This window comes from Acomys minous (assembly GCF_964271855.1).
Source record: "Acomys minous genome assembly, chromosome: 15".
In the NCBI taxonomy this organism is placed as follows: Eukaryota; Metazoa; Chordata; class Mammalia; order Rodentia; family Muridae; genus Acomys; species Acomys minous.
This window is the reverse complement of record NC_140497.1, coordinates 30340820-30354012: the sequence shown is the minus strand read 5'-3', so window position 1 is coordinate 30354012 and position 13193 is coordinate 30340820. Positions and strand designations below refer to the sequence as shown.

Below are 13193 nucleotides of genomic sequence, written 5' to 3'. Positions count from 1 at the left end.
CTCTCTCTCTCTCTCTCTCTCTCTCTCTCTCTCTCTCCCCACCCCCGCTCATTTCTGGACCCCACGACCTTACATACACTAGACACAATCTCTCCCGCTGAGCACCAGCCTTTTCCCTTTCACTAGAAGGGAGATACTCAGACATAAGAAATCTTTGGTCTTTATACAAATCAAATATTCATAAGAGTAAAACTAATCAGATACAATGGAAAGGTTTCAAAGCAATTAACATTGGTCTCTAGGCAGTTTGCTCATAGGAACTCATTTGGCCATTTTGTTTTTCCCTGTGATTGTTTAAAAGAGCACAGAACACTGACTACATTATTTCTTTCACCAGATGAATTCTTAAATAATCATTTCTGTGCACTATGTTTTCCTATAAAAGTTTGTTTTCCTATTCATTTTTGTCACATGGTTTCCTATAAAATTTTCTGTAAAAAAAAGTTGTGGAATGAGTGACGATTTTTTAACTGTGGGAAAAATTTCACTAATTTCTGCCATAATCACAAAGCAATCATTTTTCTTCATTCATGCCTTAGTTTTAAGACCATACTTAAAATAAATGCATTTCAGACTCAAAGATCTTATTCAAACTCAGCAAAATATGAACTAAAATTTTCCCTTATAAATCAGAACATAGAGCAAGAGTTTGGAACACTCAGCCCTAAGTGGGTTGTCTCAATCAAATTCCTCCCCTCCAAGCTCAGGGAACCTCAGGGAAGAGGAGGCGGAAAGAGGGTGAGAGCCAGAGGGGATGGAGGACACCAGGGGAACAAGGCCCCCTGAATCAGCATGAGCGAAGCCCGGATGACGTCACAAAGATGGAAGTAGAGTGCACAAGACCTTCCCGGGTTTGTGCCAGGTCCTCTGCACATATATGATGACCCCCAGTTCAGCGCTTTCATGAGATTCCTGAGTTTGCAAATGAGTGGGTCTCTGATTCTTGTGCCCTTTCTTGGGCTCTCTTCCTTGTATTGATTTGTCTTGTCCAACTCTGAAGTGGCAGTTTTTGTTTTATCCTATTAGGTTTTATTTTGTTCTGTTTTCTTATTACTTCTTAGAGGCCTATTATTTTCTAATGAGAGACAGAAAGATAGTGGATGCAGATGGGAGGGGAAGAGGAGGAGAAACAGAGTAGAGGGAAGACAAACCATAATCTCGTTATATTACGTAAAGAAAAAAATCTATTTTCAACAAAAGGAAAAAATTTCCTTTGAAAAAGAAAATGAAAGCGGGGCATTCTTCTTTTATTCATACTCTGTCTCACAATGGTGGTCACCTGGCAGGGTGACACTGAAGACACCCATTCTGTTTTGTAGTCATGTGGAGTGTAATGGCGGATGTCAGAGGTAGTACACCACCAACTGATGGAAGAAAAAAAAAATCAAAGCCTTGGCCCAGCACAGTGAAAAGGAAGCCAGCGATGCTCACCTGAGGCGGGAGTCCTTGAAGGTGTCCAGGTATGCGGGGTAACTCCACTCCACTTTGCTTCCTTTGCATCGGAGCTCTACGGTTTGCCCTGCCGTCAGACTCATGGTGGCAGCAGGCTTCTGGAAGCGACCTTTGTCCATTGCTTGCATCATGATAGACTGGCTCTTTGCTGTTGAGTCAGCTGAGTCCCTGTCCTTTATTTTAGGAATCTTGGGTTTGGCCTTTTTGTTGGTAGGTTTGATCCTGTTTTCTCCTTGCTCCTTTGGACGCTTGTTCTTGACAGGATGTTGACCAGCAACTGCAAACGTGCGAGAGAAAAGCAATGAAAGACATTCCCAGAGCGCCAGAAACCCACAGCAGGGGACTACAAGGCTTACTCCTGGTTTGAGCCCAAATCCTTTTCAGCCATAATCATAAGCCATAAAGCAATTATTTTTCTTTATATATTCTTTAGCTTTAAGACAATAACTTAAAATAAATATATTTCAGTTTCAAAGATATTACTCAAAATTGGTGAAATGTAAATTAAAATTTGTCCTTAGAAAACCAAAACATTTTTAGCCAGGCATGGTGGTGCACACCTTTAATCTTAGCACTCAGGTGGCAGAGGCAGGTGGATCACTGAATTTGAGGCCAGCCTGATCTACAAAGCGAGTCCAGGACAGCCGAAGCTACACAGAGAAACCCTGTCTCAAAAAACCAAAACCAACCAACCAACCAAACAAGACCAGGACATTTTTCTTTGGTCATCTATCTCACAATGGTGGTCACTTACAAGGGCTGCATTGAAAACATTCAGAATGTGTTTTAGGTCTCACCACTCACTTTGCTTGGTGCTCAGTCTAAGGAGGCTCTTGAAATGCAAGGACATGTAATCAATCTCTAAGGACAAGAGACACCAGTAGCACTAGAAATGCATTCACATGACTTAAAACTCCTCTCAAAATGGAAATAAGGAGTGGGTGCTACATTTGTTGGGGGTCTAGCATACAAAGTTTACAGGGCTGGGGATATAGTGCAAGTGGTACAGTGCTTGTCTAGTATGCAGCGGAGCCCTGGGTTCAATCCCTAGCACTGCATAAGGCAGGACATTGTGGTACATGTCAGTAAGCCAAACACTCAGAATGTAGAGGCAGGAGACCCAGAAATTCAAAGTTCTCCTCAGCTATACAGTGAGACTCAGTCAATGTGAGCTCCATGCAACTCTGTCTTTTAAAGAGGCCCAGGAAGCTTTGTGTGTGAGTTATTGAAACCCAACTGTAGGACCGGGAAGGTGGCTGGGCTGGTAGAACACCTGCAAGGAAACCATGAAGACATGAGTTCAGTCCCCGGCAACTACACAAAAGCTGGTGTGTAATCCTAGTGCTAGGGTTGAGAAAGAGGATGGAAAGGGACATAAAGATAGGTGTGTGCCTACAGCTCACTGGCCATACAGTCTAGTTGATGGGTTCAATCTAGGTTTGATGGGAGACTGTTGTAAAAATTAAGGAGGGTGGTAATAGGGAAAGAAACCCAACACTGACCTCTGGTCTCTTCACACACACACACACACACACCACCACCACCACCACCACCACCACCACCACCACCTCCTCCACCACCACCATCATCACCACCACCTCCACCACCACCACCATCACCTCCACCACCACCACCTCCACCACCATTAACACCACTAGCAACAAAAATCAACAAAACTCTCAACTATAGCCATGGCTTAGAGTTCAGCTAATGAGTATTTTTGGAGGCATATTTTTACCAACATTTTTGAGGATTGCCAGCAAACAGTGATAATACAAAGCTTATCCAGGACTTCAAAACATAATTCAATAAGAAGACAGAAACATTGAAAGGAATCAAGCTGAAATAAAGATGGAATTTTAAGCCCTAATAGAGTAACTATAAACTCAAAGGAAAGCCTTACAAGTATAATGGATCAAGCAGAAGTTAGAATATCAGGTTTTGAACATAAAGTAGAGCATCTAGACCAAGTAAGCAAGGAATATAAAAACAAAACACACACACATACACACACACAGAGTAAGTAATGCATAGAAAATGTGGGATACCATGGGGGGGCACCTTCAAATTATAGGCATAGATGAAGGAGAAGAATCCCAAGTCAATGTCATAGACAAGTCATCAACAAGATCATAGAAAATTTCCCCAAACATAGGAAAGACACACCCATACAAATACAAGAAGCACACAAAGCATCAAATAGAAAAGACCAGAAAATAAATCCCCATGGCATATTACAGTTAAAGCACTAAGTATACAGGACAGAGAAAGTGTGCGGGAAGCTACAAGAACAAAACCACACGTCACATATAGAGAAAAACTCATCAGAATAACACCTGATTTCTTGATGGAAACTTTCAAAGCCAAAGAGCCTTGAAAAATGCATTACAAGTCCTAAATGGTTATGTCTACTAACCTAGATTAATATACTCAGCAAAACTATCTCCTGTAATCAAAGGGAAAAGAAAATTTTGCACAGAATAACTGGCTGAAAAAAAATTTATACCCAACAAATCAAACATAAGTAAAATACAGGGAGCATTATTTCAGGTTAAAGAGAATAATGGGCAAAGGAGAGATCTCTGGAAAGAAATATGAGGACAAAAGGAAATAATTATTAAAACACAAAAAACCCACTGAAGAAACAAATAATGATACCCCAAACTCAACAACATGATGACAATTAATAGAAACATTTCAACAATAGCTTTAAATTTCGCTGGCCTCAATTCTTCAATTAAAAGACACCAACTGAATGAAGGGAATCAAGAAAAAAAAAATCCATTTATCTGTAGACTCCAAGAAAAACATCTTATTTGTAAAGATAGGTACCACTCTAAAGTGAAAGGCTGGACAAAAGCACTCCAATCAAATGGGACCAGAAAGCAAGCAGGCGTGGATATCTGATAAGAAAGGCTTCAAACCAAAACTACTCAAAAGAGATAAAGGACACATTATTCTAATCAAGGAAACAGTTAACTGAAAAGTTACTATCCACTGCTATCCTAAACATATGTGAACCAAACTCAGGAGCTTCAAATTTCATAAAATATCAACAACTTAAAGACAAAGATTAACACCAATCCATTAATAGTAGTTGATTTCAATATACCACTTTCTCCAAATGACAGTCATCTGGACAGAAGTTCAAGAGAAACATCAGACTTCATTGACATCATGCATCAAATAGAGAGAATTAACGGATGTCTACAGAACATTCCACTCAAACACCAAAGAATATATATATAGTCTACCAAGCAGCATTCGGAAGCTTTTCTGAAACAGACCTGGGACACACAGCACATCCTTGCAAATTCAAAAAAGATTGACCTCACACTTTGTATCCTATCTGGCCACAATGCAGTAAAACTTAAAATTGTCAGTGAAAAAACCTCTAGTAAATACACAATCTCATGGAGATTAAACAACTCATTATCAAATGATGAATGGGTTAAAAATTCTCAGAACTAAATGAAAATAAAAACATAACACAATAAACCTTCTGGGACATATTGAAAGCAGTTTTTTGAGAGAAATTTACAGCTCTAAGTGCCTTCATTAAAAATCTGAAAGAGTACACACAAATGGCTTAATGATGCAACTCAAAAAGTTGGAAACATAAGATCAAACCAAATCCAAGTCCAATTGATGGCAAGAATTAATAAAAATGAGAGCATAGCCTGGTTTACAAAGTGAGTCCAGGACAGCCAAGGCTACACAGAGAAACCCTGTCTCAAAAAACAAAAACCAAAAAAAAAAAAAAAAAAAAAAAAAAAAAAAAGAGAGAGAGAGAGAGAGAGAGAGAGCATAAGTCAATGAAATAGAAACAAAGAAAACAACACAAAAAAAAAATCAATAAATTTAAAGCTAGTTCTTTGAGAAGATAAACCAAATTGACAGATCTTTGTCCCTACCAGCCAAAAGAAACAAAGTTAACAGAATCAGAAGTGAACAGGAAAACATTCCAACAGACATCAAGAAATTCAGTATATGGGAATGGTCATAAAACCTGTATACTCCATTAAGCTAAAAATCCTAAAAGAAATGGATTCATTTCTACATTCAGTGAAACCACCAAAATTAAACCAAGAAGAAGACATTAAAAAAAATAGTAATAAAATGCCTACCAAGAAAAAGCCCAGGACCAATGAGCTCACAGCAGAATTCTACCAGACATTCAAAGAAGATACACAGCCAATCCTTTATTCACCCACACTCAAGTCAGGAATGAGACAGAGACTGCCCACTCTCCCTGCTCCTTTTCAGGATCATTCTGTAAACACTAGCTGGGTCAAGAAGGCGAGAGAAAGAAATTAAAGTAATACAAAAAAAAAGAGGACAAACTATATCTATTTGTAGATGACATGGTACTATACATCAGAGATCACAAAAAAAATCTACCTGAAAACTTCTAGAGAAAAAAGCAAATTCAGAAGCATGGCAGGATACGGAATCGACTTGCACACATAGACACACACACACACACACACACACACACACACACACACACAAGCTTTTCTACTCACTACCAACAAACATACAAAGGTGATCATAGATTCAGTCCCATTCATGGCAGCCACAAAGAAAATAAAACATCTAGGAATAAAGCAAACAGGAAGCAAAAGACTTCTACAGTGAAAAACCTAAGCCTATGAACGAAAAGATACAGAAAGACACTAGAAAACAGGAAGACACCCCATACTTGTGGATTGGTAGAACTAGCACTGTGGAAAACGACCATTTTACCAAAAGCTATTTACAGATTCAATGCAATCTCAATCAAAAATCCCCATCTCATTCTTCACAGAAGGAGAAGAGGGTTCTGTGAACTTCAGATGAAGCCACAGAAGACCCCAGATAGCTGCAACAGTCCTGAGCAAAAAGAACGATGCTGGAGGGCTGACAATTCCAGACCTTACGATACATCACCGAGCCACAGTGATAAACACGATATGTTACTAGCACAAAACACACAGATACGCCAATGAGACAAAGTCAGTACCCAAGTACAAGGATACATAACTCAGCTACTTAACGTTTGACAAGGATGCCAAAAATATATGCTGGGAAAAGAAAGCCTCTTCAACATGTGCAGCTGGATGTCCACATATTAGACACAGTTCCATCACCTCACACAAAAACTAACTCTAAATAGATATAACATCTAAATGTGGAACTTGAAACATTGCACCTGCTAGAAAAGAAAACGGGCAATATTCTACATGACATAGGTACAGGAAAGGACTTTCTGAAGAAAAGGAGGCCATGAATTTGAAAGATCAAGGAGGGGAATATAAGGAAAAGGGAGGGGGGAACCTAATTACGTTATAATTTCAAAGAGGAGAAAAAAAAAAGCAATGGCTTTTGATGAACTATGTGAATAGCCAGATTCCAAATGCCTTCGATATATAAGAACTTATATTTTAAGTAAAGTGGAAATGATTACTACTGCATTTTAGAGGCAGTTGTATAACATATTGTATAGAAAAATAGGTAGTAAAAAATTCAGACTATGAAATATTACTGACTTCAGATCCCAGCTTGTCACTTCCTAGCTGACCAGCCCTGGGAAGTCACTCACCTGTTTTGTAGCTTCCTCATGTATGTGGAGTGTGAGCATAATGGTAATAACCATTCACGGACTTAAAAATGTTTGTTTTTATTCAGTGTGTACAAGTGCTTCGCCTGCATGTCTGGTGGTGCCTGTGGAGGTACAAGAGGAGACTGTACCCCCCCCCCAAATTGGAGGTATAGAAGGCTGTTAGCAACTACGTGGGTGTTGTGACCTGAACCCAGGACCTTTGCAGGAGCAGCAGCAAGTGCTCCTAATTGCTGGTCCATCTCTCCAGTGCCCATCTTGTAGATTTTTGTAGTGTTTGAGTTGATGTATTTTAAGTGTATTTTAAGTGCTGAGAACAGTGTCTGAACCCCTATCAAGTGTCCACTAAGTGCTCTGCACTGTATGGCTGTCTCATATACTTTGTATGAGCTGGTGGTAGAGGCAAAGCAGACTGTTTTTTTATTTATTTCTAGACACCATGTAGCTCACTCCAGGTCATCGAGAAGATAGGGAAACAGCTAGATCCTTTGTCTCCTGCCTAATCCAGGCCTATACCATTGCCTCTGCTTTCACATAGAGATTACCATAGTTAATGGTTTCCTTTTTGTTTTAATAATTTGTTTTTATTTTATGTGCATTGGTGTTTTGCCTGCATGTATGTCTGTGTGAGGGTGTCAGATCTTGGAGTTACAAACAGTGGTGAGTTGCCAGGTAGATGCTGGGAATTGAACCCTGGGACCTTTGGAAGAACAGACAGTGCTCTTAACCGCTGAGCCATCTCTGCAGCCCAGTTAATGGTTTCTTAAAAACCTTTCCTCCCTTGGCCTTGATGGGACCCTCCACAGTTTTGGGTCTAGCAGTCCCTAACTCCTCTACGGCCTCCTCAGGAGCTAGCTCTTCTTTCTTTTCTTCTTCAGGGCTTAGTCATGCCTGTTCCGAGGCTCTTAGCTGCACTTGTGTGTTGAAAGTGGCTTCATCCCCGCCCTGCCCTTGCCTCAAAACTCCTGCTCTGAATATTCCATTTATTACTCAGCCCTGCCACTTGGAAGACTAGCAGTCATCTTAAATTTAATCGTCCCAAATGAACTCTGGATGCCATTCAGACCTCCTCCTTCCTCAGAGTCCCCTTTACCTAGTAACAGGAAGTCCCTCCACCTGGCTGCCCAGGACGAACACCTCAGCCTCCATCCGTCCTTCTCATTTGCTCCTACGCCACGTTTATTCCAGCAGCAGCAAATCCTTTGGTTTCATGTCCACAGGAGACCCTGAGGAACAGTGTCTTCTCCTCCATCTACTGCCAGCTCTCCTGGCCTCCTGCTCTCAGACCCTAAGGAGGTGCTTGGCTTCCATCCTGGTGCCTTTAACTTTAGCCCCGTAACTCAGCTCAGGGGGCTCTTCTCCCGTGTTCTTCACCTCACTTGAAAGAAAGCATTGCCCTGCTATGGTCTACAAGGGTTTAAAGCTGCACTCTTTGGTGTCACGTTTTAGGGTGCTTCAGCCATGCTAGGTACTGGGAAAAGCTCTGCGGCACTTGTAGGTGTTGCCTCCTTAGCTCAGGCAGGCTTCTTGTTCTCCAACACCCCTCCCCCATCTGCTCACATATCCCACCCTGGGCTGTTTGTTGATTTGTGTCCCCCAAGCAGCTACACTGAAGTCTTGTCCTGGGCACCTGGAAATAGGCAGCTTTACAGATGTAATCCTGTTGACGTGAGGACAGAAGGCCTTAGAAGAGTCCCAGAGAGAGAGAGAGAGGGAAATACTTTATGGACAGACACACGGATGACAGACGTGTGACAGCAACAGCGGAGACTTGAGTCATGTCACTTATGGCAAGTGTCTTAGTTAGGGTTTCTATTGCTAGGATGAAACATCATGATCAAAAGCAAGTTGGAGAGGATGGGGTCTTATGCAGGCGTTTTCTCAGTAGAGGCTCCCTCCTATCAGATGACACGAGTTTGTATCAAGTTGACATAAAAACTAGCCAGGACAATTAACCTATAGAGCACTATTTAACAATAAATAACATTTCCTTTTCTTTTGTTCATCCTCAAGATCTCATTGTAATAAATAGCACAATACAAAACATATTACAAACTTAAAAGTCCCACGCCTTTAAAAGGTCTCTCTCTCTCTCTCTCTCTCTCTCTCTCTCTCTCTCTCTCTCTCTCTCTCTCTCTCTCTCTCTCTCCACCCACCTTTTAAAATACAAATCTCTGTAAAAGTCCAAAACCTCTTTAAAACTTCAAAGCTTCTCAACTGTGGGATTCTATAAAATAAAAAAACAAATTCAATGCTTTCTTACTTCTAAGAGGGAAGAACCAGGCAGAGTCACAAAGCTAAAGCAACTCCAGAAGGGTAACTAAATCAGAGTACAATGTCTGAAGTTCACTCACGGTCTCCGAGCCTTTCCACAGCACCTGGCTTGTCTTCTGGGCTCAGACCCACATTCCATGACTGCTCCTACCCTTAGCCGTCCTTTTACACGTACTGGTGTCTCCAAAATTTGGGGTCTCCTGCTGTAACTGGGCTGCACTTTCACTAATAGCTTCTCCTGGGCTTTCTTCACTGACTTAAGGCTTGTGTCACAGTGCCAAGCCTCAGCTGCTCTCCGTGACTTCTTCATGCCTTCAAAATTAGTCTCACCTGGATGACTCCTGCACTATGTTCAGCTGCCAGTGCGAAGCATAACCTTGGCTGTCTCTGGAATGCACTGATGGATACCAATGATGTTGGCATCTTCTTAATCATCCCTAATGCCTCAGCTCCAGCTGACCAGTATCAATTGAGTAAATAAAGGGATGGTTTTTACTTCAGAGATGCGGGGGTCTCTTATAAATTACAGATGATTTTTCAGCCCCAGCTGACCAGAACCAGTGATTCTTAATTCAAAACAGCAAACAGCCCCCAATAAGAGTTTAAACTTTCCTTTGAAACTTTGTAAGCCAGGCCTCCATCCTCGGCACCCAATCCAACAGAACAGCCCACTGAGCTATCCCAACTCAATGAATGGCTGTTCAAGCCCAGAGGTCCAAAGTCTTTTCACAACTGCTCCCCTCCCCCTCCACCAAAGAACCAACATGGTCATGTGTGTCACATCAATACCCTACAATCCTGGCACCAATGTCTGTCTCAGAGTTTCCATTGCTGTGGTGCGACACCATGACCAAAAGCAACCCGGGGAGGAAGGAGTTTATTTCACGTACATGTGTGGACAACAGCTCATCACCAGGGGAAGTCAGAGCAGGAATTCAAGCAGGGCAGAACATGTACACAAAAGCTGATGCAGAGGCCACCGAGGAGTGCTGCTTGCTGACTTGCTCAGCCTGCTTTCTTATAGAACACAGGGGGACTAGGCCTGGGGTGGCCACACCCACAATGAGCTGAGCCCTCCCACCTCAATCATTAATTAAGAAAATGCCCTCACCTGGATTTTATGGAGGCATTTTTCTGGACTGAGGTTCCCTTCTTTTAGCTAACACTAGCTTGTGTCAACTTGACATAAAGAACCACCCAGGACACCAAGAAATACCAAAGATTGTAGAACACTTCCAAAAACTAGCAAGAGGCTTCAGAGTTCTTCCCAGAGCCTCTGGGGCAGCAAGGCCTTAACGATACCTTGATTTTAGATTTTAGATTTGATCTGCAGAACTGTGGAAGAATAGACTCCCATTGCTTTAAGCCACATTATTTCTAGTGTACACTGAGTATGCCTAACCTGGGGGTACAAAAAAAGCTTTCAAATCCAAAACATTGTGAGTACCAGTTTGACCCCACAAGTGGAAAAATGCCACACTCAACCTCATGTGACATTTCAGTCAGAATGTGGGCACACAAATATGTCTAAAATCACCTTCAGATTATATATGTATAGGAGATAGACAACACAAGCAAGCTTCATGCTTAGCCTCTAGGCCCACGCCCAAGAAACTTGATTATGTTTATGCAAACACTCCAAAAATCTGAAAAAAAAAATGCTGGCCTGACACACTTCTGTTCCCAAGAATTTTTGAGGGTGATCCTCAGCTTGTCCTTTGTCACAGCAGTCCTAGGAAGCTGACATGCTTTGGTTGAGATCCATGACATTCGTGTCAGATCTGGAAATTATGTCTTCACTTGTTATCTGTCCCCTCCATTTGATTGTGACGACCAAGAAAAAAGACTTACAGCCCTGTCCACGGTAAACCACCCTCCTTCTGGACTGTCCTCACCCCGCTGACAGCCAGCTCTCTCTGTGTCTTGCTCTCAGACTAATGTCTTGATTGGCACTAAGTATGGAAGAGAGTTTTATCTGTCAAACACACAGGCAAAGACTCTACATGCCCTGAAACATCTGTTAATTGAACTTGTAAGCAAAGATATATTTCACGATTATTTGTTTATATAGAGATTTCTGGTTTACTGCCTTTTTTCAAGGAGCACATTGACCCAAGAAAGTGACACTTGCTGGCGGGCCATGGTCACTGTCTCATTCTTCTTATCTTCTCGGAGACCTAGTTTCCCTCTCTCATGGCTTGATGAATCTTTTTAGTGTTCTCAGAAAATTATTTTATGAGATACAAAATAAACCTGTGTTGATAAACCTCTATCGATAAAAGGGCTTGTGTAGGTAAATAAAGGTACATTAACAAATCAATATGCACACCTCAGCACTTGCTCCTGACATTAAGTATACATATGTAGATGATAAGAAGTTAGTAGGTGGCCGTGGAACGATGGCTCAGAGGCTAAGAGGTCCTGAGTTCAATTCCCAACAACTGCAAGGTGGTTCACAACCATCTAAATTGAGATCTGGCGCCCTCTTCTGGCCTGCAGGCATACATGCAGGCACAAGATGGTGTACTTCATGAATAAACAAATCTTTTTTTAAAAAAAAGAAGTTAGTAGGTGACTACAATTTTATTCTTTACAGTGTGAACATGGCAGTGCAACCACCGGACAGAAATGCTAGCGAGTGATACTGTGATTAGTGTCACAGTAACTGGGGTCTTGGCCTATTTACTCACTGCTTTCCGACCTTAATTTCATGAAATGGGTAGACTAGGTGGTCTTGCGGCTCCTTGTCATCGTGAAGAGAAATAACAGTATTTTGCAAAATGTGATAATTTTAGAATTGGGAAAGGCCAGTGCCGCTAGGTATTTCAGATGTCCCCTCCATGCAGGAAAGGGTCTCTCCCAGATGTAATCACAAAACTTACAGGTTCCGGGGCAATTAGAGTCAGAGCCCGTGCCTGTAGTTGGTGCTGGAAGGTGGTACGGGGCAACATCCTAATCTGCCAATCACAGAGCAGAATTGCAAGGGCTTCTTGTATATTCTTCACCGGCATTGGTTGTTCCTGCTCCCTTCCTGTCACCACCCCAGGATTCAAAACAAACAAACAAACAAACAAACATTCTTGATAGGGTTAGCAGAACAGTTAAATAACTTTTCAGTCGATATGCTCAACATTTTGTCCATGGCCTATGACATCATATATGTCTATAAGTTTAAAGACAAAACCCACAGTCTGCCCATTACTAATTACTAAGTATTTAACCTGATTTGCATTTTCTGTGGCCGGCTCATAACTGTTTATTGCTTGTATGAGTCGCAGTTTATTTCAACAGATGCTGATTCGTTTAGACAAATGTTTGCTGTACTTCACACACTCTGATCCATGCTGGCTGAAGTCAGCCTCTGAGCCTCTCCAACTAGCATCATGGGTATTCACCAAGCGAATGGATGGTTGGAAGTTATTTTGCCTGGCTGGTCTTCTGCCCTATTAAAAACAATACCAAATACTCCATTTCCACTATTTTAGCAGTCAGATACGAGGACCTGCCAGGAATATTTTAATACTGTGCTGTGTAAACTGAACTCACGCCAGTGTTTCCCTGGGCAAAGGGGCATTGCTGTCCCCTCCTGCATGCTCTGCTAAGCTGGGCTCTGTCCTTGGGGAGCCCACAGAGTGTCACAGGCTACTGCCACCATCTGTAGTTTCAGAGGATGGAGAGGATTGAAGAATAGATCAGACACAAGCCAGGTTGAGCTGACTCCAGGGTGAGGTTGCCTAACAGCAAAAGCTGCTTTTTAATCAAATCAGAGTGAATTTGTGCCAGTAGCTGAGGAATTTTAAGGAAGCCCTGAAGTCAGCAGAATGTCACCAGATGAAAGATGTACTATGCAAACACCAACAATTAGGTA

At 41.8% G+C, this 13193-nt stretch overlaps 1 protein-coding gene across 1 annotated transcript in view; it reads right to left on the bottom strand.

Annotated features, from left to right (window-relative positions):
• The window catches only part of PDGFRL (platelet derived growth factor receptor like), a 50804-nt gene that overhangs the window by 36357 nt on the left and 1254 nt on the right, over positions 1–13193 (bottom strand). Inside the window, exon 2 of the mRNA XM_084759675.1 lies at positions 1432–1729. Within this exon, the coding sequence (XP_084615801.1) occupies positions 1432–1729 (298 nt within the window). The remainder of the gene's footprint in view (positions 1–1431; positions 1730–13193) is intronic.